This window comes from Diuraphis noxia, unplaced genomic scaffold, assembly GCF_037042655.1.
Source record: "Diuraphis noxia isolate RWA-SAM2 unplaced genomic scaffold, SU_Dnox_SAM2 contig0004, whole genome shotgun sequence".
Lineage (NCBI taxonomy): Eukaryota > Metazoa > Arthropoda > Insecta > Hemiptera > Aphididae > Diuraphis > Diuraphis noxia.
The window spans coordinates 61167828-61194506 of NW_028301714.1; the positions used below are offsets into that span (position 1 = coordinate 61167828).

At 27.2% G+C, this 26679-nt stretch overlaps 2 protein-coding genes and 1 long non-coding RNA gene across 5 annotated transcripts; 2 read left to right on the top strand and 1 right to left on the bottom strand.

Moving 5' to 3' along the window:
• Nucleotides 1-1025: 1025 nt before the first annotated feature.
• LOC107168745 (uncharacterized) lies at nucleotides 1026-6640 on the bottom strand. 3 transcript variants are annotated; one of them, XM_089226210.1, is made up of 5 exons: nucleotides 6364-6640; nucleotides 6098-6186; nucleotides 2613-3060; nucleotides 2004-2500; nucleotides 1026-1538 (listed from the first exon to the last, which is right to left on the bottom strand). In XM_089226210.1, exons 3-5 carry the CDS (start codon nucleotides 3057-3059, stop codon nucleotides 1247-1249), a joined length of 1236 nt encoding a protein of 411 aa, XP_089082336.1. In that variant the 5' UTR covers nucleotide 3060; nucleotides 6098-6186; nucleotides 6364-6640; the 3' UTR covers nucleotides 1026-1246. The 3 variants fall into 3 exon arrangements, with proteins under 3 accessions (XP_089082336.1, XP_015373740.1, XP_015373741.1); XM_015518254.2 differs by having other exon boundaries at nucleotides 6116-6186; nucleotides 6364-6638; XM_015518255.2 differs by lacking the exon at nucleotides 6364-6640 and having other exon boundaries at nucleotides 6098-6357.
• Nucleotides 6641-17540: 10900 nt separating this feature from the next.
• LOC149056291 (uncharacterized) lies at nucleotides 17541-18799 on the top strand. Its single transcript, XR_016191617.1, has 3 exons — nucleotides 17541-18110; nucleotides 18189-18288; nucleotides 18418-18799. It is a non-coding gene; the product is annotated as an uncharacterized LOC149056291 (long non-coding RNA).
• Nucleotides 18800-20889: 2090 nt separating this feature from the next.
• On the top strand, nucleotides 20890-23698 carry LOC149056292 (uncharacterized). Its single transcript, XM_089226497.1, has 2 exons — nucleotides 20890-21049; nucleotides 23278-23698. Exons 1-2 carry the CDS (start codon nucleotides 20999-21001, stop codon nucleotides 23569-23571), a joined length of 345 nt encoding a protein of 114 aa, XP_089082623.1. The 5' UTR covers nucleotides 20890-20998; the 3' UTR covers nucleotides 23572-23698.
• The last annotated feature ends 2981 nt before the right edge of the window (nucleotides 23699-26679 follow it).

Below are 26679 nucleotides of genomic sequence, written 5' to 3' on the forward strand. Positions count from 1 at the left end.
TAAATGTCCTCAATGCCGTCATTATTAATTTATAAAATTGGCTAGTTTAAAATAAACAATATAATATTTAATTTTAATAATAATTCTAATTTTATCCTAAGAGAATGCACACCTAAATGTCTTACAAATTAACAACATAATAACCTTTACATGAACAATGACCCATTTTTAACTCTGTTAACTTGGAAATAAGAGTAAATTGATTTATGGTTAAATTTAAAGGTGAGATTATTATCTACGGCAGGGGTCTCCAACCTTTTTTTACGGCGGGTCAAATTTGATATACGCTTTGGCATCGCGGGCCAACATTTTTAGAAATGTGTTGTCTAAAACAAAAAAAATGTGTGATTGACGAGTTTATCTATTATTAGTTAGTATTAGTGTATATGTATAACTATTATACGTTGTTATGAATAATACCTACCAAAAGAAAATATTATAAATTCATTTTATTTTATTAATCAATTCAATAAAAAATAAATTAAAAATAATGAAAAATGATATATTAGCTTGGCGGGCCGGTGCAAAATGCTTGGCGGGCCAGAACCGGCCCGCGGGCCGTAGGTTGGAGACCCCTGATCTACGGCATTTTGGATGATTTTATTGATATTAATGTTGTTTTTAAGCAAGTTATGTTCATTTTAAAATGAACGAAAATTTACAGTTATTAAGAGATTATTCTTAATAAAAATATCAATGAAATCCTCCGAGATACCCCAAACAATAATCATATTTTTTAATTTTATCATAGGTCAATTTACAATAGTATGGAGAAAAATGTATTATTGTGAAGGCAAAATTTGCCATGTTGAATGTTGTAAGACAGAGACACAAGCGAATCACAGGCATGAAATCCTTTTAAAGCAAGATTCCTTTTTAGCACCCGTGAGCGTTTTACATATTACAGGTTAATAAACACCAAATCGCTCTAATGTTTTGGACATTTTCTAATCAATGTTACAACAAAACATAAACTCCGACAAATTATTCCATACCTGTATAAAAGTTAATTAGATAAATGAAGATAATTTTTTTTTTAGTTTATTTGTTTTTAATTTTGCCGTTATCTTATACTAGTTATTATATAAATCAATATAAATTATAATAATACAAATAAAATTTTTAATCAAGATAACATTGTTTTCATAAATTAATTCACTTACCTGTGTAATAATAACATGCATTTTGTATACAGAAAATAAACTATAAAATGGATAATACTTAAGATTTGCTTATAAATTAATACTTATTCATTAGTAGTGTAATTGTTTACAAGCTTACAATCAGCTTGGCGGTTGACATAAAAACGGAATAACCGCAACCTCCATTGGTCTAATATATTAATGAGTTTCATAGAATCTGACAATCCACTTGGTTTGATTGCAGCATTCAGAAAGTTATACATGTCTTGTAGTTTTTCTTCTTCTTTGTATAAATCAAATATAAATACAACATGTTCCAACAATTGAACAACACTAAACAATACTTTCTTTGGACTTTTTTTGAAATAATTCTTATCTACCAAATCTTGTACGAACCTAAACAAAATTGTATTTAAGATTAATACTCAAGCATTGAAACTACCTTATGATACATTTTATACCAATCATTAGAATAAAAAAAGAAAATACAATGAAACTTCAATACTTTTTTACTCATATTTGATACAAAAATGTATTTTATAAATTTGATCTATACTGGGTGCCTCTTCCTAAGTACATTATGTACACCATTAAGTAAAAACAATAGATTGTCTATATTTTTTTTTATTATATTGTAATTGCGGAGTTATGTTAGTTATATACTAGTGGTTTAAAAAATAAATAAAAATAAAAAGTATTATTTCGATTGACAATTAATTTAATAGCAGCAAAGTTGTTTGTTAAAATGCATAATAATATACAAACATGTTTTTAAAAGATATTAAATGCATGGTTGGAGGATTTAAAAATTCTATAGTTAATCGTTTAGCTAAAATCTAAAAATAATCAAGTAATACTTACCATTCTCTGATGCTGGATGGTAATGTATTCTCATTGTCAGTCTTTCCTAGAAGAGATTTGTATAGTTTATGTGTTAAATAGGAATATATTTTTTCCATTATTTTCCCTTCCAAAGGCAGAAATAAATCAACCGTCATATTCAATAAATCGTTTTTATTGTATTCTGAATACAATTCTTGAGCAAATTTCATAATAGCGAGACTATTGGTTTCTTCTAATGCCGTTTTGATACAAGCACTAAATAATCGTTTTAACACATTTATCATTTGTCTACAAAGGTGAAAGTATATTGTAACAGTATGCTTGGCTATTATTAGTAGTTCTTCAACACTAAATTTCTTATTGTTTTTCAATACACAATGAGATATGAAATTTATTATTAATTCAAAATTGTGCCGTTCTATGTTATTATAATCTTTTACTTGATACTCAATTGATCGACCATTAGTTAGAGTATCCAAATCAGCTCGCCATTTGCATAAAATATTTTGGACATTCTGAAAAACATTTATCACTCTTTAATAATAATTATCTTTAAGCAAAAAATTACAGTTGTAATTATTTATCAAATAGACAAATTGTATAGAATTTATTGTTTTTGAAACATACATCAAATACTGGTGACCAATTTGCTCTCATCAAATGGTTAAAATGAATGTTGGCTTCAAGTTCATTTCTTTCAATTGACATAATGTGTAAGCGTTGTATACACAATTTTGTTAAATCAGAATCTGAGTTGTTTTTAAAGGGTATATTATAATTAGAGAAGCTGACAGGATCAAAATGTGTAGAAACAAGAGGAAGTTTGTCATTTTCTTCAAAATCAGTAGTTGGATGAAGTTTTTCTTGATACAATTCATCAATAACTTCAATCTCTTCCTCAAGGTTAGTTCTGAGTTTAGCAGTTTGTTCCAAAAGCTTTCCTTCTAATCGCCTCTTTTTAACAATTTCATGTATATTAAATTTAAAAGGAGGTTTTTTAAGTTTTTTAGAAGCAGTCTTTTTTGATGTACATGGTTTTTTATCTTTCACAGTTTCTTTCTTAGGTTTAGGCATTCTAAAAGATAAAAAAAAAATTTAACTTTTAATGGTATTTTAAAATTAATTTTAAAGTATTGTGTACATAATATACTTTTACAATTATTTGGTATTTATCATACTATAAATTATTGAAATATTGGTTATCAGTTGTAAAAAGTCAATATTAATAAATTGGTTGTCAAATAATAATGTTTACATAAAGATTCAACAAAAACTAAAAGTAGATACAATTTAAGAAGCCATCTCAAAGGCGTAACTAGTGTTGGTGCAAGTTAAACACAACACTATTATAATTTATAACATAACAAATACAATTTGTATGTAATGTGATTAAGTTTAAGATCTTTTAAATATTTTTTTATAATGATAAACTTATTTTGGTACAATATAAAATTAATACCTCATTTATATCAATTTGAAAACATTGTTCTGCCATGTAAACTATTAAATCAATCAAACGTAAGTAAAATCGAAAGTGAAATATTAAATTTGGAACTCAATGTGTACAGATGTTGTGTGACGTGGTTATGTTTTCAAAGTTTTCGGGCCCAGAACAAGGTTTTGGATGCAGCAGTATAGGCCAGTTACCTCATATACAACGGCAGCTTTTTTTACATTAAAAGTACTGTGGATATCATATGATTTCGACAGAAAAAAATCTCAAAATAATATTATAATAAATTTATTATGTATAAGTATTGTGCATAATGTTTTGTGTACCATACTAGCAATTAGCAATAGTCTTAACTAGGAACCAATGAATTATTATACGGACAAGCACTGTTGGTGGAGAAACAGATAACAAGTTTAACCTATTGAAGTAGATGGTATTGAATAGACCATAAAGTAGGTCATATCTTAAAATTTAAATCAATATAATTTTCATCGTTATTATTGTCATTGTAGATTTTAACATTGGATTTTTTTTTAAGATCAAATTCACATAACTATTTTGATAAATAATAGTTTTTTCTTTTCACTAATGCAATACACAATCTAAACAATTTTATACAATAAGCATATAGGATAAGGGTTAGAACATGGGTTTATTGAATAAGAAGCTATCCATTAGTGGCACTTAGCTTGGTTTTGTTTAGGGTATTACAGAGGAATATTTAAATTAAATGGTCACAATACCATTTTCTTTTAAGTCTACGTTGTGGGTTTCCAGGGAGTGAGAAGTATAGCCGCATACTAGTTGATTCCCGGGTACCTGTTTACCTGCACCAATACCGTTTAGTTGATTCCCGGGTCATTAAGAGGTATGTACAAATTGATTCCCGGGTCATCAGGAAGTATGTACGAGTTGATTCCCGGATCATTATGTGTTTTATTTAATATTTAGTAAAATATTTTTAAATAAAAATTTAGTTTTTTCATATTTTGAAAATTATTCAATTTTTATCTATTAATTATTTATTAATTGTATTATATTTATTATTTATTAAAAAAATTTAGAAATTATAGGTAAAAAAAATATAAATAATTTTAATAATTTGGTAAAAATTTGTAACTCACTGTTTTTATAAATTGGTATCTGGTAATGTGATTACCAGTATACCGTGACATCACTTCTCTTAAAAAAATTTGTTTTTCTTGGTGTTTTTTAGATTTCTTAGTTCCATTACTCCTGCATTTTATGTATGTTTCTGATTGTACATCTAACAGCTCATTTATAAATACGTAAATATTTGGGTGCCCACTATAAAAACAACTGTTGAGTTTAGAATAAAAACTCTGTCAGCTGTTTGTAGTTCTATTTAAAGTAGTTGAAAATTGAGCCCATATACTTGGTGGAAAACTTGCTTCTGGGGAAATATAATTATCAAGTACATAGTCCATAAACTCTTCAATTCTAATAGAATCTGGTCTCGGTGGACAAGAGCGAGTTGTGTGTGACGGTCAAACTCTTTTCGGTTATAAACTCTTTAATTGTGCAATCTATTGATAATTAATATACAACAATAGGGAATCAACTTGTACGTCCCTCTTAATGACCCGGGAATCAACTCGTACATACTTAATAATGACCCGGGAATCGACTAATACATAAAATAGGTCTCGGGAATCAACTCACCTACACCGAGAAGCATGTAGCTCTTTTATTAGTGGGTTAGGCGATTTTCTAGTCTGTCAAAATAAAGTTTGTAAACAAGTTTCACTTTAACTATAACAAGTATAATATCTAGATCTTGGCAGAGAGTTAAATTAGAGCAAAGACTGGAGCATTAGTAACTTTTCCAAGTGTAATATGTTGAAAAACTTGAATTTTGATTAAATTTGATTTTTTAGCTGATCCCCAGAGTTGTAATCTAATTGGCCATTGTCCATATAAGTTTTAAGAGTTTTGCATACAAGTACTTTGGTTTTATATGCAAGTAAATTTATTTTTTGATATTAGTGTTTTTTTTAGCAATTTTGATTGAGCGTTAAGGATCAATTTTAGCTTTTATGTATTGGTTTCAAGTCAATTTTTGATCAAGACTTAATCCTAAATATTTAACACCATTGAGGGTTGGGATAGGTATGTTATTAATTGAAACATTTGACCGTGTCTTAGGGTAAAAGTTGCATGAACCGATTTGCTGTGATTTACTTTTACACACCATTTTTTATACCATTAAGATTGTAGATTTTAAAATGAGACTGTAAATTAGTAGGCTTAACTCATAACTGGGTCGTTATGAATCGAAAAATTACTTTATCATCTGCATAGTTGGTAATTGAGGTATTTGGAGATGTGGGCTGATCAGAAACATATATGTTAAAGAGTAAGGGGGAGAGGATAGTTCCTTGAGGTATACTGGTGATAAATAATTATTGAATTAAATGTCTTATGAAAAATGAAATAACATCCACATGATTATACAGTGTTAATTACTGGCCTGGGATTGTAATTATCATAGATGCATTATATTAACAACTGTGGTTGTGACTATGTTAATATTACATAATATTATAATATATTCTAGGCAGTAGCCTGTGCCAGAAGAACTATAGACATTAAATTTGTGCATAAAAATTAAAACATTAAAAACCGACGAGATTCTTACTTTATAATTTGATATTACCTGGGTAAGTTCACTCCAAAGATATTAATTCTGTAATTCACTCCTCCACTCGAATAGTAAAATATTAGTACCTAGATAATATTAACGTATAGTAAACGTATAACACTAAAATATGCTTATTACAATTAATTTACAACTAGGTATATAGTAAGTATAGAAACTATTTACTATGGTGATTTAAATTGTAATTAATAATATTATCATAAGACATAAAAAGTTAATAAAATATACATATTCATTATTCTTACATTTTGTCACGAACTCATGAATATTGTTATAGTATCATGAGTAATATCCCGCCAATTTATATTTTTATTTGATAATAATATATTATCTTAGAAATTGACGACCATGGACTAACACCACAGAATAGATTAGATGACATAATATTATGTATGACTATTATGTATCACTCGATATTATTATGTATCACTCGATGACATAATATTATGTAACGTCCAGTAGAATGATGCAGAGTTGTGGTCTCTAGGAAGACATAGTACATAGATCAAGGTGGCTCGATTTATAAATACGTCATGTTAAAATAAAAATTAAAACTTACAATATAAGTACATGTTAATCATTTGTAGCGACAAATAGAATAAACTCAATAAACACTTTGCTCAGTGTATACATATATACGGTCATAAAATAAATTCACATTTAAATGGGTAGTTTTTGTATTTTGATATTTTTGTTATTGTATCGCAAAATACCAACTACAACTTGCGGTTTATGTTGAACTTGAGGATGCATTTTTTTCAAATACCTATCTAAATTTAGTTTTATTTTGAATTTTTGAAATAAAAAAATGTTTTATAAAACATAATGGTAGGTAATAACAATAATTAATTTTGGTATTCCTTTAATATTTTTATTTGATAGTGGATACACATCATAACGATTAACCAGTAATCACATACATACAATATAGTCGTAAACATTTGCCTAGAATAGGATAGGATTCTATTTGCACTAACCCATAGACGTGCGCATACTCTAAAAACAGGCAGTGTCCATATATTATTGTAACCGGCTCTCTAGTCTTCAATTTTATAAATACAACACATCTTTTTATTTATTTTTTTATTTTATTGAAATAAATTACAATCTATACATATTAATTTGTACAATGAGTATTGAGTAAGTTTAATAAGTGACAGATAAAAGTTAATGACAGAGTCGTATGATAAGGTAGCTAGGATACCCAGTGGTAACAATACTATACATCTAAATTTATTTATTTTAAATTTTTTTTTATTTATTATGTTATAAATCATGTGTACACGTTTTGAAGCAGTGCTATGCCGCATTTACGCCCAACATTAAACTACCGAGTGCACATGGCACGGATCATTTAATTTTTTTCAAACTAGCTTTTAAAATATTATCTAAAACTGAATTTGGTTAGGATATTTGGTTAAGATAATGAATAATATGGTTTATAAAATATTATGTTATTTTTTGGTATGAATAATTTATTAGTTTATTACAGTGTGTACTGTGTAGAACTGTAGACGTATTATAGTGACTTGTGTGTAACCGAGCTGATCGAGGAAATCGTTTTGTCTGTTTTTGTTTATGTACACTATTAGAATAACCTAAGTACTTTTTTTATTTTTTATTGGTTATAACTTGACTAATAATTAAATAAAAATAAAAATATGATTAGCCAGTTTTTTAAACCTATTCCGATATCCAGCAGCACATTAAACGATGATGATAGTACAATAGATCAACCACAAACGAAAATGTTAAAATTAAATTTTACCTCAACTTCTAACGAGTCTTCTATTTCCTCTTCTAGCTTAAATGTGCTTGATACCTATTAGCTTAAATAACAACCTATTCACCCGATTATCAATTTTCCACGTCGTAAAATTTAGTTAGTTTATACTATAAAGTTTCAAAAAATAAAAAATAATGTGTATTGTATACTACTGTGTACATATTATTATATAAACTAAAATAATTATAAACGGGCCTATCCTACATTTTGATCCTGGGCACGCCTCTGATTTGGTAATTTAGATATATATTTATAACTCATATGGGTAATATGATTGAGGCATAGGGTGCTTCGGCCATGAAAAATCACAGGGCATGCCTAGACACTAGGCAAAACTATGACCAACTCGTCTTGTGTGCACCCGGTGCACGCCTATGCTGGTATCTGCAATATAATGTGATATTTATTTATAGAGATTTAGTTAATCACAGACTCACAGTGCTGAATTGTTTAGTATAAATGCAGTTTAATTCTCCCTCGCCAATTTGATTTTTTTTTTATCGAAACTCATGTAGCTCAAAGAGTTTAGAACAATGGTGCAATCCATGGGCGCAACTAGGGTACAATTTATGGGAGTGCTAAAATCTAAAGCACAATACGAGAACCCCCCCCCCCTTGTTTTAAAACCAGAAGTGTTACTGTCACCGATAATGTAAAAAATCGGTACAGAAAATTTGGAAGTGCTAATTTTGATTTTGGGAGTGCTAAGCACTCCCATGCCCCCCCCTAGTTGCGTCCATGGACTGCAATCGGAATTTGTCGTTCTTACTTATTCTTGAAGTTATAGCCTTCCAAAGTTTGCGATTTTACATTTATACGAATGCTTTATAATTATAATGCCTCGCGGAGGACCTCAAGTTTGGAGACTAATTGTGTACTCAGGATTCAGTTCAAAGTTTCGGTACCTATATAACTACGTCAGAACTACTTATTACTACTTTACTTATTTTTACGCCCAGGTTGTTTTTGTTACTTACCCGCGTTGGAGACAATCAAGATAATTTTGGCACTTGGCGTAATGACATTTTAATGGTGTATTATAATCTAATTAACATAATAATATAATATTATCTAAAATCGTATTTAAAATTAAAACATTATTGGGTATCGCCCCCCCCCCCCCCCCATAAAAGGTTGGCTATTTTAGGAAGTTTGGGTAACCGGAACTGGTAAGCGAAGCCACGAGAGGGGCACTATAAACTTGTTAGTTATTACCACGGTCTTAGATACCTAACCTTTAGCTTGTTACTTTAACTAATAATAAGGTTAAATTTACTTGTTAGGTTATCCATGTGTCCGAATGTCAGGTATCCCCACGACCCCTTTACATTCTTCCAGGTTGGCTATTTTAGAGTTCCCCGATCACTAACACTAGGTATAAATAGTATCTCGAGATGATGTTTTATAAGTGTCCTGTATTAAATCAGTAGATAATATTATTAGGACTGGCATAACATACCTATATTGTGTGTTGTGAGTTATACAACGTCAAAATATGCATTCTGGTTTTCTTATTCATATTATATTATTTATTAAAATATATATACTATATTATTATATAATATATTATCTACAACTAAAACATTTAATTTGTAATAAAATTGGAAAAAAATGTAGAACCAACATTTTATATTTTTAAAATAGTTAAGTGAAAATATTTTCAAAATAAATCTATACATAATTTAAAAATATAAATATGATATCTTCAAAATATCCTAGTTGTTATATTTTGATGATGATGCTAATTAGGCGACAAAAAACATTTCCAAAATATTTTCAAAAAATATTATGATCATTTAACAACATTTTGAAAACGTAATACATATTTCCTAAATTATATTTTAAATTATAATTTTGCTGTGTGGGGTCCGGAGCCGATAGGCGACGGTGATATACGATTGCGTACGATTTCTCTACCTAGACATCAAAAACATTACGATTGCGTACGAAAATGAGTGCAACGTTGCCAACATGTACTATTAAATTAAATTAAATTAAAAATAAAAATAATATATTTTAAAAAATCATTATTATAATATTATAATCAATTAAAAACAAAATAAAATATTTAGGTATATAAAATATAATAATAATACACATACGCTATAAATTAAAACGTTGGTTACCAGTTCCTGATAAAAAAAATTAATTTAATTTAAAATAATAATAATAATAATAATATAATTTAAAAAACCATTTTTATAGTCAATTAAAAACTTAAATTATACAAAATACAAATTATAAGTTATAAATTAAAACCTTGGTATCGATAACCAGTCCCTGTTAAAAAATTTAATATATTATATCTATTATTTTAAATTGGTCGTATAGTTTTATTACATGGTTAATTTTTTGCATAACTTTAGATGGAAGATGAAATAGCTTTGGATATATTTTTTTGTATAGTGGATATTTTTATATTGGTTTCAGCCTGCATTTCTTTCAATGCCTCAAGCACAAAGAGTATATTGGTGGATGTGAGTTATAGAATTGAGCGTTAAAAGTTCTGTGGAAACACTGGAAACTCTCTGGACCATTTGTTGTTCTGAAATTAAAATACGTAAAAATTACGGAATTAATAATAATCTAAATATTTTATGACACTTTATTTTTATGTATCAGAACATAAACTTTAAAGTTATATTGTACAAGAATAATTCCAAATTTTTCTTATAATTTATAAAAATATGATACCTTTTATTTATTGAAGGTTCTCCAGCCCATATAATATATATTAGTTGGAAATATACAATCTGGTTGTATATAATTATTTAATATTAATACATAGCCTGGAAATAATAGTCTCAGTAACGTTTATGAAATTGTATCAAATATAAGCAGTCGTTTCCTAAAAAAAGTTATAGGTATTACAAATTTTCACGATTTTGAACATGGTAGGTAGAATGTACGCGATCGTAATAATGAAAAAGGTCCATACGCAATTTGTAACGCACCCATATAGGCGAAGGGATCCACTATATACTTATGTCACTTTAATTAGCCGTCATCGAGTCTGGCGACCCGAACCAGTGGGCGTGGGGAGGAACTAGGTTACCCTAACTTGCTCCTTTTGCGTATTTCAAAAATCATAATTTTAAAAATGTATGAAAAGCGTGGCAAATTATAGTGTATTTGCTATGCGTAAAAACGCGAAAATTCTTACTTCCAAAGGCCATAACTTCAAAACTAAGTTTGAACGACAAATTTTTGATTGCACCATCGTTCTTAATTCATCGAGTTACTTAAGTTTTGATAAAAAATTCAATATGCGAGGGTGAAGTAAATTGTATTTGTTCTAATTGTTTTTCTGAAAATCACGGAACACGGAGCAATATGAAGTTATATTTAAGGCTTTAAAAGTATAGGTTTCCACTATACCTATAATGGCTATAATACACGTTCGCTCAGTAGTGGTTTGTGAGATTCATATAAGGTGTAGCCCAAAAAATGTATAAGATACCTATGTAAGATTGTAAAAAATTTTGATTTAAAATTTTGAAATAATATGATTTTAATCTGTTTTTATATTATATTATTACCATTATAAAAAATATTACATAAAAAAAAAATAAAAAAAATAGTTGACTTGAGAGCATTGTTGTATGTACCAATATTACTTTACGCTAAATAGTTAAATTGTTCATATTCTGTATTCATAATAATAGGCCAACGAAGCAAATGAGCTGAGGCAGCAATTTGTAAAATTATATTTAAGGACGTAATAACCACGAAACGGGGTCAGTGTGTGGACTACTAAGCGAGACCTGTATGTTTGTTAGCGATTCATCGAGATTCATATTTTGTGTTTTTGTTTTTGTAATAAAGATATTTAATACTACGAATATTTATTACGATTATTTGTGTACCATCAAGAGATAGGTATACAACAGTGGCGCCCAATAACATTCGTGATCCACGACCCGAATTTTTTTTTAATATTTGTGTTTTTGTTTGTTTGTTTATTTGCGTTTTAAGTTGTTTTAATTACAAGTAAAAATTTTTTGTGTGTTTTACACATATCGCGTTTTGTACATTTTTCCATCAGATTGAACTTTTACGGCAGGAAGACTACAAGCATTTGGATCCATCATTTTTGTGTTTTACACACTCAAGGTGAATATTGGTGTATGGTTATATTTTGTATATACGCGATCTATAATTACGAATAATTCTTCGTTTATTAATGTATAATATTTAGTGTTAATTAAATCATATCTTAATTTTAGTAGGGGTAGTAATTACTTAATTAATTTTGTATTAGAATATAATTAATCTAATAGTATTAAATTGCAGTTCAAACACTCCACATAATTTTGATTTTGAAATAATATGATTTTAATCTATTTTTATATTATATTATTACCATTATAAAAAATATTACATAAAAAAAAAAATAAAAAAAATAGTTGACTTGAGAGCATACTGACGGCAACATTGTACTATTAATTGTTCTGTGATTGTACTGTGGTGCGTTATCGTATTCGTATTATTATACTGGGATCAGTACATTTTTCCGACATTTAATTATCTGACAATACATTTGACCGTCACTATGTTTGTCTGATATTATATTTGCCCAACATTCAACAATATCAAATTATGCCATAAATTGGGAAAACAAAATAATGATACGCACTCGTTAAAGTTAAAGTTAAAGTTATAACTATCCGGAGTAGGATAAATATTATAGTTTATTATTATAATAGTTTCATTATTACACATTACTATATTAGTACATTAATAAACTTAATTAATAATTATTTTTTTTTCTTAATAATATATTATATTCTTAATATTAATCATATAGTAGAATATATTATATTTTATTTATATTTTATATATCTTTATTCTACTATAATGTCTGACAAAAATAAAAAAAGCCATGTGAATTGTTCCGTTTATGGCTGTAATTCTTTATATTCCCCATCATCAAATATTAGCTTTCATCATTTCCCTAAAGAAAATGAACGTAAAGTTTTATGGATAAATAAATTTGGTAATAATGATCTAGTTGATAGAAGACAGATGTGGGCTATTAAATTACGAACGGGAAAAGAAACTTTGAAAAAAAAGAACATATAAGATATTGTTTATTAATTAATGATTTATTGTTTACAAGTATTACCTACATACTATGATTTGTTTAAATATAATAAATTAATAATATATAAGTAAACAATACCTTAACAATTTTTCCACACAATACCTATTATTTGTTTACTTTTTAAAACTTGCTCTCCTTCTACAACATTACGTGAGTTAATAGAACAATTGGCAAACGTACTTATATCTCCAATAGTAAACGCCATTTTAATTAAAAACTTGGAAACTTTTTATGACACCAAATACTAAAACGCAAAAGCCAAAAAGTGAACAGACATAAATAATAGTAGAATAAATTATTCACATTTTATAATAGAATTATAAAATAAAATAATAGAATTATAATAGAATGGACAATGTTTATCCTACTCCGGCCTGGTGGGGTAACCGCCACCCATGACGACAGTAAGCGCTCCTCGTGTTAATTTGTTATCCCAAGAAATTAGTAACTTATGAGTTCATTAATTTTATCATCGTGTAAAGTAAATTTTTTCCGAAGACCATTTTTTTTCTTTACTTGAAATAATCACTCTATACATTAGGGGCACAATTATAGGCTTATTATGTGGTTAGAGTATATAATATAAATTTATTTTTAATAATAACTTACACAGTTAAAATAATTAAACATTATGGCCTATTAGGCTATAATACTTGAAGAGAGTCATCCAGTGACCAGTATAATGATACTAACTAAATTCATAAGACTATAGATTTAAAATATGTATATTTCATTTTATAAAAAAAATAATAATAATCAGAGGTATACCTATTAAATATTGTTTATAAATAAGATAAGTAAGAAATAATAATTTATTATAATGGTTATAATATTGCTTATTCACAGAATTTATTATATAGATATTACTCGCATAATATTATAAATAGAAAAGTCATAGATAGGTGTGTAACTACGTAATTGAAAAAAGAAAAATATAATTATTTGTTTAGTATGTATCCCATATGGGACATACACTTTGTATACTTATATATTAGTTATTAACTATAATAATGAATATTACTAATTACTAAATTTTTAACTATTCATAAAATTGAAACTGAATTTAATAATATTTGATATTTTGACATCTGTTGGTAATTAATTATAATATACTATAGTTGTGTAACATTTACATTAGTTAAACAAATACATAAAAATAATTATTTTGTTGAACTTTGTCATTGATTATAATATTAAGTACTTGCAGTATTTAATTTTAATACACACATTTATTTAAAACTGTAAGACTTCTAATAACTAGGTACGATATTAGTTAGATTTTTAAAATAAGTATAACTTTTTATTGTACCTACATAAAAAAAGTAGGTAACTGATTTGTAACAAGTTATACCTAACTAAAGCAGCGTAGCTATAGCAGCAATAAATTAAAATTAAGTAAATTTATACGGGTTGTGAGACACCTATTATATTTGGTAAATAAACAAATCATATATTAAATTTTAGTTGGTGTTTTGATTCAATACTATTAGTATTTTTTAATTATTTATACAAACTTCACTAGGGGATTCCACAATTAAATAGCATCTTCTAAACTTGGATCATTTACTATGGACGAAGCCACAGCGTATGCCGTATTATACCAATACAAAAGAATGAAGCGCCATCCCCCACTCTGGGGCATGGCAGAAATCTACGGGTGCCCCAATAAAAATTCTGCCAAAAACTCACCCACGTGTAACACACCTTATCGTTCCATAAACCTACAGTATCACCCTCTTCCCAATGGCCTAAGTTGCCGCGGGATAATTGATAATAAAAAAAAAAAGAATGAAGCCCATACCTATTAGCGATGACGAGTTACCGAATTAGATATTCGATATGCCATATTATGCATATGCGCGATGTAATTCGTCGCTTATTAATTATCCACAATATGTTATACTTTATACTGCTATATTTTGACCTTGGTTACGGCCTATAAATAATAAATATTATATGACGAAATAAATCGCACATGCGCATACTGAACTCTAATTCAGAAACTTGTCGCTAATATCGGTTTCAAAAATAATACGTTGTAGCTTAATACGGCGCACGTTATGGACGTAATAACTGTATCTGATTTATTATTATTATTTTTTTATAGTAAATGTAACTATTGGTTTATTTCTATGTCGAAGATTAATTAGGTACACTTATAATATAATAAGGGGAGCAATTGCCGAACCATAATCAAACAGTATCTGGTGAAGATTATTGTACAGATGATAATATTATTGAGAAATACAGTGGAAGTGTACTACATGAAGCATTAGTTGATAGAAATTATTCCTCAAATGAAATTAAAAATATAAATTATTACCCAGATACAGAAATGATAGAAAAATCTAATGAGCTACTTGATAAACACGAAATTGAAAAAAATGATACAAAATAACGTATTGAACCTTATGAAGAAAATGAAAATAATACAATTAAAAAAAATCACTTTTCAAATGTCTTGTTTACCATGTGAAAATGGAGATTTTCCAACGGGCATACATAGATGTACAATTTGTGACAAACCAGTGCATTTGTTTGGTTGCTCCGTAAAGAATACACACAGTGAAGAAGGATTTGGAGAATCACGGATATGTCTAACATGCGCCGAGAAAGCTAAAGAATGTGAAGCTGTTGAACATTGGCGAAAAAAACAAAAATCATCGACTATATCACAATGTCGATCTGCTGAATCGTATCTTATGCCACAGCCAGGATTTGACCATGTCGATTAAAATGAAAAAGGTTCTGGAAAGGTAATTGTATTTCTCAAGAATGGCAATACGTTTCGTAACAAACCATACAACATTCCAAGATTAGGTAAAATCATTCTAGACAACAACTGCTCATCAGATTCCTTGTTAAGTATTTTAGCATGTGCTTCAGCTGATAGTAGTACATATTTTGAATTTTTATCCCGCAAAGCAAAGCAAAATAAAACTGCAAAATTTATTATTAACATGATATGTCCTAAACTGAAAAAAAATATGAACAGAGAACGTATTTTATTACTGGCTCTATTTTTTCTGCCTGATAACGAATGGTGATGTAAAAACAATAGATGCAATGGATACGATATCATCAACAGCAAGCAAATTGTTGAAAACGTTGCCATCTTATAAAACAACAAATTATTGTACGAATTACATCTGTCCAGAATTTTCAATTGATCCACATAGCTATGAGGTTATCAAACTGATTGCATTCGATGGTCATATAAATATTCAAGAATCAATGGACACATTTTTGGTAAGAGAGGAAATTAACTGTGACTACTGTGATTCCAAAAGATATTATAACGGTAAGCGTAATGACGCATACATTGGTGGAATTACTGTCTCTTCCTCGAAGTAAAGTAAAATGTATTAGGTTTTTATAATTTTCTAATATTATGCTGATTTATTATTTATTATAGATTTTCACTCGTCAACAAGTGCAACAAACATTGATCAAATTCATCAAAATTATGCAAAAGAAACAATGATGACATTAGATAATATTCCAAAAAGAGCTTTATTTAATTTTCCCACACACTGTTACTTTTGTTAATAATAATTCATAGTTTTGTTATCCATGCTTTTTTTATGATTTAATTAATTCAATTTGATTTGCCATTATTATATGTTAGAACTATTGATTATTTAATATTATATTATTATTATTACCATTATATGGGTTGTTAATTGTTATGTTATAATTTTGTTTCATTATTTACTGCAACAAACAATCAAAGATTAATGGATTATGGAAAGGTATTATGCCAACACTAGATATAGTATAATTTCAAAGAATGTGGTCTGTGTTTCGAATCGCGGAAAAAAACCCAAAGAAAAAAATATAACAAATATAGTCAATTTTATATACTGATTACGGGTACTCAAATATAAAAGTAGTAGGTAGGTACATGATATAGTCATATATTAATAATAATAGTCACAGAAGGACAGTCGACTGAATTCATTGACAACGGGTCCATAAATGTATCCATTATCCTAGTGTCAAATCCCTTATATTATAAGCTATAAACTTGAGCAACAAATAAGTTCATATAATTTCAATGGAACGAAGAATAACGATGATAATTATTTTGTTGTAATCAAATTTACATAATATTTATATTATCTATATACCAGGTGATTTTTTTATCTTAAGTTATTCTTTAACATTTAATATTTTATTTAAAACTTTAATATTTCTAACAAAACGTTTGTCCACTACAACTCCGGTTGTCTAAACTTTAAATACTTAGAACTCATTAACTATTAACCCTATTTAGAATATGAAATTAAAACTAGGTTGTCATTCAAAATGGTAAAAAAGTTAAAAAAAATTATAAGGATAAAATGGGAAAACGGTATATAAGTGTTCACATTTATATTTATATTTCTGGGCTTTTTTTTCGCCTTCCCTGTGTTCCATATAATTGTTGTATAGTTATGGTATCCATAAACTATTATGAATAACATATATATATATAAATGTATTTAATAATAATTATTTTTCATTTCACTGTCCATGGAATACTAAGGATCACGATTACCACATATAATAAAAGAAGCTGGTCGTCTTTGTCAGTTAATTTCGGTGTGGACGTTGGTTCCTACTTCTAGGTCGCTAGAGTCAAGAGTCAAAACTGATTAAAATATTAAATATCAATGGCTAATGCATATTGCATAATATATGTTGCATAGTGCAACACACACGTCATTACCATTTGGCATTTACTACCAGGTCATCAGGAACAGTGTCCTACGCCTAACTGTCCTTGTAGGCGGTCTTTTGTTGGGACGTGTGTGATTTCAGATGGACCAAGATAATTTAAGAATTTAACACTGATTTACAATATTTACGTTAAGTTCATCTATAAAGGTATACTTATATACGCTATGAACCTATTTTCATGAAAAAAATTCTTATCGAGCCACTCGAGCCCGGATTTCGAAGTACGTGGTACGTGTTTCCAATACCTCAACAGTCAACACTAACACCTATTGTAATTTGTATAATGTATATCGGAACTAGGAATATTCTTAATATTCAAATTCAATCATTGGAAATTGGAATCGGTTTACACACTGGACACTGGTTGTCAGTCATGATCGGTTGGTATACACCATAGTGTATTTTATATTTTTATAACAAATACAATTGTTATTATTTATTATTTAATTATTTAATAGTTAATACAAATGTTTGAAAATTAATTATGATGCCTGTTTCGTGTGCTGCTTATGGATGTTCCAACAGATATCCAGCTGGACAAAATATACATTTCTTTCGGTGAGTTAAGTTATAATAATAACCAATTAGTAATGATATTAAACTTTTAAATAACAAGTCAATGGTTTTTGGTAGTGCTCTGAAAATGTATCCTATATCTATTTTAATTTTATTATTGTATGATCATAGATTTCCCATTTCTAACAGCGAGTTGATGAAAAAATGGAAAAGTGCAATAAAAAGAAAAAAATTTGAAGGAAATCAATGGAGTCGGATATGTAGTGTTCATTTTACAGAACAAGACTATCAAGTCAGACTATCAGATTATATTTGTGGTTTTATTGTAAAAAAAAATTTTAAGAAAATTGACTGTACAACATGCGCAAAATGCCTTTTAGAAGAACAAACTATACATAGTTATTACCATAGGAATTCATTTTCTGTATTTGTAGATTTAAAAAATATAGGTGGTTTGGTTAAAAGTTCTGTCGATGTTATGAAAATAGTAACATTTGTTGAATATACTTTGATCGAACTTACAAATAATTTAACTGTATTAAAGTCCTGCTTAAACTCTAAAATAATAATTAAAACTAAAAACCATGTATTTAATTCCAATATTTTTAAGAATTTGAGTTGTGAAGATGATAGTTTTTTAGAAAACCATCAACTTAATTTAGTAACATTAATTTGTAATTTGTATTTTAAAATCCGTTTGCACTATGCTGCAAAGTTAAAAACATCAACCATTGTTATTAAACGTCACATGTTTTCAAAATTAATTTATTTCATAACCAATAGTAAGTAGGTTTATAATTTTATTTTAAAAATAAACTGATATATTTCAATAGTTTCAATGTTATTTATTTATTCCTATTTTTAAAATGTGGTTTTTATTTCCTAAGTATGTCTATAATTGATTATATTATTATGTTTTTTAATTTTTTCATCTATTAGTAATTTAATAATACCATTTAATTTAATATTATAAATAAATTTCAATATACATATAAAACATAAAACCATAAAATATTCAAAAATGTGCAAAATGACATTAATATTATTTCATTCAGTAGATCATGAATCAAATTTGTATCCAGGTCAGCATTAAATTAAGATAAATAGAAAATGAAATGCAATTTCATAAACATCCGTGCTTTATTCATAACTATCATATTTTCATCTAAGATTTACGCCCTAATTAGTTTTCTAATGTATACTACACAGTATAAACACTATTAGCCAATAGGTATTTTGCAAAAATGGTATTTTTTGCCAACCGACAAAATGGCGGCTGTCCATCTTATCAGCTTCACCCATAGCCATGTAAATTATATAGAAGTTACTTATCTAGTGTATTATAGAAGTCTGTGTACCAAGACAATCCACAGGTGACACGAAAACATGGGAAGAATTTACAGTAGGAAAAAGCAATAAGAATACAAACTTAACATGACCAACAACTATTGCTATTTTTTGCCATATTGGCACAAACAATAATAACCAAACATTTACTACAAAAACTAAAATTTGATGAATAATATTTATTGAATATAATATATGGAATATAAAAATTATGAATCATGTAGGTATATTGTACATCTATTCTGCTATATTCTATGTTATTTGTTCTAAAATGAGGTGTCGTTTAGATTTAATCTATTCTATGTGACCTGGTATTTGTGTTCAGATTGTAAATTTCTATAGTATCTGCTATCATATTGGAACCAGAATCTCGACTCATAACATACAATAAACCACCAAATGAAATTACTATCATGCAAACAATTTTAATTAAATACAAATTATACAAAGATTTTCTTAAAAGTATTTACGACTTACGGATTGTAATATTAATAAAAGTATTTTAGCTACCAAGATTATATCGACAGGAATCCATATCAGCAATAAAAGACCAAACTCCGTCACTTAGGTTTTATGCTTCGACACCATAGCCATATAATTATTAGTTAACTATGCCGGGCTATGCTCAATGATACAATTGTGAGTAACTGATGAATGAATATTCTTATCGAAAAATTGAAAATACACAATATTCATTATTAATGAATTATGACCATAGCTATATACATATGTATACTAATATATAGTTGGCTCCAGGGTCGTATTGTGGTTCGGCGGTGCATCTGGTGAATCATTAATATAAAACAATTTATATAAATACAAGATAAGATTATTTTACACATTTAATTAAAACTGGTAGTTAAGTTAAAAAGTTAATACAAATCAAAACTAGCTAGCTAGTTAAGTTAGAAAGTGTCTTTAAAATTATTTATCTAATATTGGTAACTTTCTAACTAATAATTTTTTTCCAATAATAATATTATATAGAAATCTATTGTATGGATTTAACTTTACTTAAATAATAACAGCTCAAAATAATGATAATTAAGTAGTTAACTATCAAAGTGTTTTAATAATTACGTATAATTGTAAAAAAACCAACTGTTAATTTTATGTTTATATATTGCCATTTTTTTTAAACAAATTTAAGTGTTGCATGCATGTGAACTTTGTAAAATAATATTTAAAAACAATGTTTAATTATGTAACGTAATGATAGTTAATAACGGTACAGAAATTATTTTCTAAATAACTATCAATATAGCATTTTAGGTGGGTAATGTATTTCATTTTAAATAGATTAGTATTAAACTACAAATACTAAAACAGTTTATATCTTTAACGTCGGTAAATTAATTTATATTTTATTTTGACGAAAAAAGTGTAAGTCATAAACATACCTAAAATGATGATTACGTGGATATTTTTATTATTGATATCATACAGTATGATCGAAGTAAGTATACATACAAAAAACCTAATACATTTTCGTGGAACAAACTATAAAGACAATTGTCGTAGAATTCTATTCAATTGGTTAACGAGTATATTACGTTATTGTTTAATAAATCACACCAATGATGGCATGATGCATTGTTGCAGTGTTACGAAAAAACTGTTTATTATGAATAAATTACTAATGATTTACTAGGTATTTTAAAAGTTAAATATTTGACAATGTATTGATGTTATTTTATACAAATGGCAATTTGGGAATTTAAAATCTAATATTTGATGTAAAATGCTGTTTGATTATAAGCATTTAACAATGTGCAAAATCTTTGAATTTTACTAGCTTTAGAAGTCTAAACTACGGTTTTTTTTATTTATATATTACAAACTCATTATCACGATCCTATTGGCTATTATCCTCCGTATAAACGTTTTAACCCCTGAAGAACTACTAAGTACCAATACTCTTTCCAATTTTGAATGAGGTACATCCATTGAACTATAATAATAATATTTGTGGTAATTATATATTATATATTAATAAACTAAAGATAAGTTAACCATAGTTTAATTGTTTCTTGAATTGTAAGTAGGTACCTATAGTCTACAGAAATATATTGAAATAACTATAAATTATACAACGAACTACAAACATTCAACGATTCAAGAAACGGTCGTCGGATTACAATCCGCCAGTTAGTAACAGTAAGCATTGAAAAGTGGTAATTACATACGGTCACGGTGTATTATCTATAAAGGCAGAGATAGAAATACCTAAAGTATTCGCTATCCCTTTCTAACACACTCGCTCGGTCTTTTTTTATAGTCTTACTGACTGTGAATGTTTTAGTTATTGCATATAGTTCAATGGGTACCTAAACATTTTCAACAAATTTAATTACTACACCATTTACTATAAAAAGTAGTTCTCATTTGAAAAATAGAAGTTTAAATCTTTAAAGAATATTCTTGAAGCAGGCATATTTAAAAATACAATAATCAGTTTGAATAAATTCATTAAAAAATGAAAAAAAAGAGGAGAGAATGGCTGATGAGTCACTCTGAGTATTATAATTGTATATGCAAGTGCTTCTATTGTTGCTGTTGTTTTTTTATAGAGTATTTTTGAACTATAAATAAACTATTTTTTAAATAATTAAAACTTAAAATATCTTTGAAATGATTTTTATATTTTTGAAAAAAATCTCTACTATCTACTATGTTAGGTATTGCATTTGTTATCCAACGGTTAATCAAATATATTAGATTCTGAGCGGGGCGAGGAATGTATTGATTTTACTATGATGTGTGTTTTTTTAATTTTTTTTTTTTTTGTATCCTTACCAATTCAAAGTTTAACTATTTATAGGCATATGCAATTTTGGCCTTTTATAGTTTTTTTCTATAAATATCGATAAAAATGTGTTTGTTGGGTAGAAAAGCTTGAAAATTTAATACAAGGCTTCTGCTCACACATTCTTAAAATAGCAGTTGAAAAATATTAAAAATACATAGGCACGATTTTTTTTTTATAAGCATTTAAAGTTCAAATTTTGACTAAATACGTAAAAATTACGTGAATGCTCAAATTATTTTAGATAGAAATTCATAAAAGTTTTTCTTTTTAATTCTAAGATTTGAATATTAAATAAAAGGCTCCTAACATAATTTTACAATAGGAAGTAGTTGAAAAATATAAGAAATATATAGTCACAATTTTTTTTTATAAGCATTAAAATTTTAATGTTGATAACATAGGTACCTAAGTGAAAATCACGAAAATTCGTAAATTATTTTATGCTAGAATTTCATAAAAAATTTTCCTTTTATATCTAAGATTTGAAAATTTAATACAAGGCTCCTAATATATTTTTACAATAGAAGTTGAAAAATAAAAGAAATACATAGTCACAATTTTTTTTTACAAGCATTAAAATTTTAATGTTGACAACATACGTAAATTATTTTAAACTAAAAATTCATTAAAAATATTCTTTTTAAATCTAAGATTTGAAATTTTTTAATAATCTATAATATATCCTAGACAGATAAACCGTCTCCGCTCAGAATCGTTTTTCGTATACAATGATATAATAATATCATTGGATTCAAATTTAATTCCATCCATTACAGTAACCTATTGTACAGCAGAGTGACATCCACAACTTACCCGCTTTTTTTATAATGAATACACATTAAAGATGTACTATTGCAAAGTATTTGATTTTTTAGGAAAGTTGTGGTGCTAATGGACAACGTCATAGATTAAGAACATCAGCACAATGGAAAAAATATGGAAGGAGTATTTACGAATTTACTAAAAATTCCCCAACACAGATGAAGAGATTCATGATCTGGATTTATAAACATTTAAGATATGGTATTCGATGTGTGCCTTATAATGATTATGCAACTAGATGTAGGACAAAGGGAGGTTTGAATAAAATAATTCCTTATAAATATTTTAACAAATTACCAGGATTTGTACAGAGAAGTCTACTTCATAATCCGAAACACTCGAAATAAAGAATATTGTATTATTTTTATTTGAAAAAAATATCTTATTTAGAATCTGTCTGTTTTGATTATTAACTGAATGTTTGATTTTACTGTATTGAATATAATAATAAATGATTTAGTCAATTTGTTTTTATTTCAAATTATTTATAGCAATTATTTTAGTACCTTGTGTTTTACCTATATAGCAACTACCAACTAGATCTATAATTTAGGGATTACTTAAGTAATGTATATTCACTTGTGTCTGACATTGCCCTCACATCCCCTTTCATATAGGTATTTAAGAGCAATAAATTAATGACACATTTTTGTAACACAAAATTTTATTGATTAACCCAGGTGAGTGGGTAGGGTTTGATTATGCGTTTGGTAGTTGGAGGAATGTGAGTTTTGCCTAGAAGTCGGATGTGGTCGTGATTTGAGAAAGAGTTTTTGTAGAACATTGAATTGGTTTGGGAACGAATATATATATATAACTGAACTGTCTGAACTCAATCACCAAAATGAAAACAAGCCTAGTCCAATATTTTCTCTAATATTAATTAATAATGTATAATATATCGTACCATAAAGACTACCTGTTACTTTTATTATGAATTTATATTTTGCGTTAATTGTATTGTTATTATTATTTTAGATTCTGAGCGGAGCGATAAATGTATTGATTTTACCACGATGTGTGTTTTTATTTTTATTTTTATTTTTTTTTTTGTGTCTGTCATCACGTTTTGAGGCAGTAAAAGTGCTTCAATTTTTGACTTCAGTACCTTGATCGATCAGAAAGTGAATCTAGTTGGTACATTGGGGCGTCAGAAGTGAAAAATTCTTAATGCTTTTCTAAATAATCGAGAAAAACAAACCAAAAATTAAGGGAAAAACGGGAAATTTTACGCACACTCATTTTTCGACAAAATCGATTTTGGTTTTTGATGTAATTTTAAAACAAATGACCATAGATACATCAAATTTTCACCGAATGTTTATATAAGTATATTCTATCCACCATGCAATTTTAAAATTTTCAACTTAAGTTGAACTATTCATAGGCATTTGAAATTTTCGATGATTATTAGTTTTTTTTAAATTAATATTGATAAAAATTTATTTGTTAGGAAGAAAAGCTTGAAAATTTAATACAACACTCTTAACATATTGTTACAATAAAAGAAATTCATAGTCTTAGTTTTTTTTTATAAGCATTCAAAATTTGAATTTTGACAAAATACGTAAAAATCAGAAAAATTCACAAATTATTTTAAGCTAGAAATTCATAAAAAATTTACTTTTTAAATCTATTTAATACAAGATTCCTTACAAGTTTTTCAATCTTTATCGCAAATAAAAAGTCCACTGGAAATTCAAAATAAATTTTTATAAGCATTCGAAATTTAAATTTTTACATTGGATTTTCATTGGATTTCATATTTAGCGATTTTCTTATTTTGGTGTAACTCTAAAATACCAATATCCCCAGTAAAACCTAGTTTTATATTTTTAAACTTATATATTTTATATGCAACATATGTCTGTAATATTGACAGTGCTCGAATTGGGAAAAGTTAAGTAGAGGAGTTAAGTCCAATGATTTAAAAACTGTGTTCCAAGTGCACAATTAATCAAAGCAGACCCGAATATCGATTCAAGTTATTATAATAGAAGTAGGTAGTTAAGATGACATCAATGATTATTACCTTACTGCAAGGTGTAAACAATTTATTCAAATATAAACTTCAAATTATTTTATTAAATTTAATACAAAAAAAAAAGTAATCAAAACAATTATGCTCGGGATAATTAATAATAATAATAATAATAATATTTCTTAAGGTTAACAATATAATATTAATTTATAAAAAGCAATAAATATCAAATATTTTAAGGAAAAATAAATATTAATGTAAAATAAATTTATATATTAAATATATTAATATAAATTTATGGTGGTTAATGCATACATAATTATGTTTAGTTGTTATGTTTTAATTAAGATTTTCCATCAATGTTGATATTGTATTATATATTCAGGCATACGACTGGATTCAAATTTAATTCCATCCATTACAGTAATACACTGTATAGCATAGCGATATCAACTTTCCCGCATTTTTTTATTGAACATTTGAGAAATGTTTTTTTTGAGATTTAAGATGAAAATAAATAGTTGCTTTTGGTTACAGCATACAGATTATAGTAATATAATAGTAATAGGAGAAAGATAAATCATTGTATTTTATTCGCTAATTGCAGCAGAAACAAATAGTTATAGATCGCGGACTTAGGATTAATAATAAAAATTATATCACTGATTATAAAATATACTGTATAGTGTTTATATGCATTTAAACAAAAACAAAATTTTGTCCGGGCAACGCTGATTGGAGACAAAATATATTAGGTATTATAATAAATACATAACAACGAATGAGCTATTATTTGATTCAATTGAAACGATTATATTGTTCATTTCAATACTTCCGTTTACTGTGAAAAAAGCGATAAAAAAAAATGTCAAGAAGAATTATCTTTGCAAGTCTTGCATTTGGAACTATTAGTGCAGTAGGATTTTTGTATAATTATATAACCAAGCAGAAGAAATTGTTAAAAGATGGTGATTTAACAAACTCAATCATTCAAATCGATCAACCAACCAAGCCAACCGACGTGGAAATAGTTATGCCATCAGAATCGACCATAGTGAAAGAGATTACAAGACCAGTGTCTCCATCTCCAACATTAGTGGTAACAATTGATTTTAGATTATAATAGAAAGTTTATACTCTATATTGTAGTTTTTGAATAGTATCTAAAAATTTAAATTCTTAATAACTATCTTAAGAGTCGGACATTACATGATTTAATCGTTAACTGTATAAAGCAGTTGGTATATGAGATTACTTATTTTGTAGAACTAAATATTGACAGTATCTTTTCTATTAATAGGACGATGGTGTAACCAACAATGTGGAATATATAAAAAGTAATATTATAATACATATTAAATTGACCTACCTACAATAGTAATTAAAAATATTTTTAACGTAACGTTCGTCTAGGAAGCGAATCGAGGAAAATACTAGAAATTCCCTTCTACGAGGATTTACCAAACTCGCATAT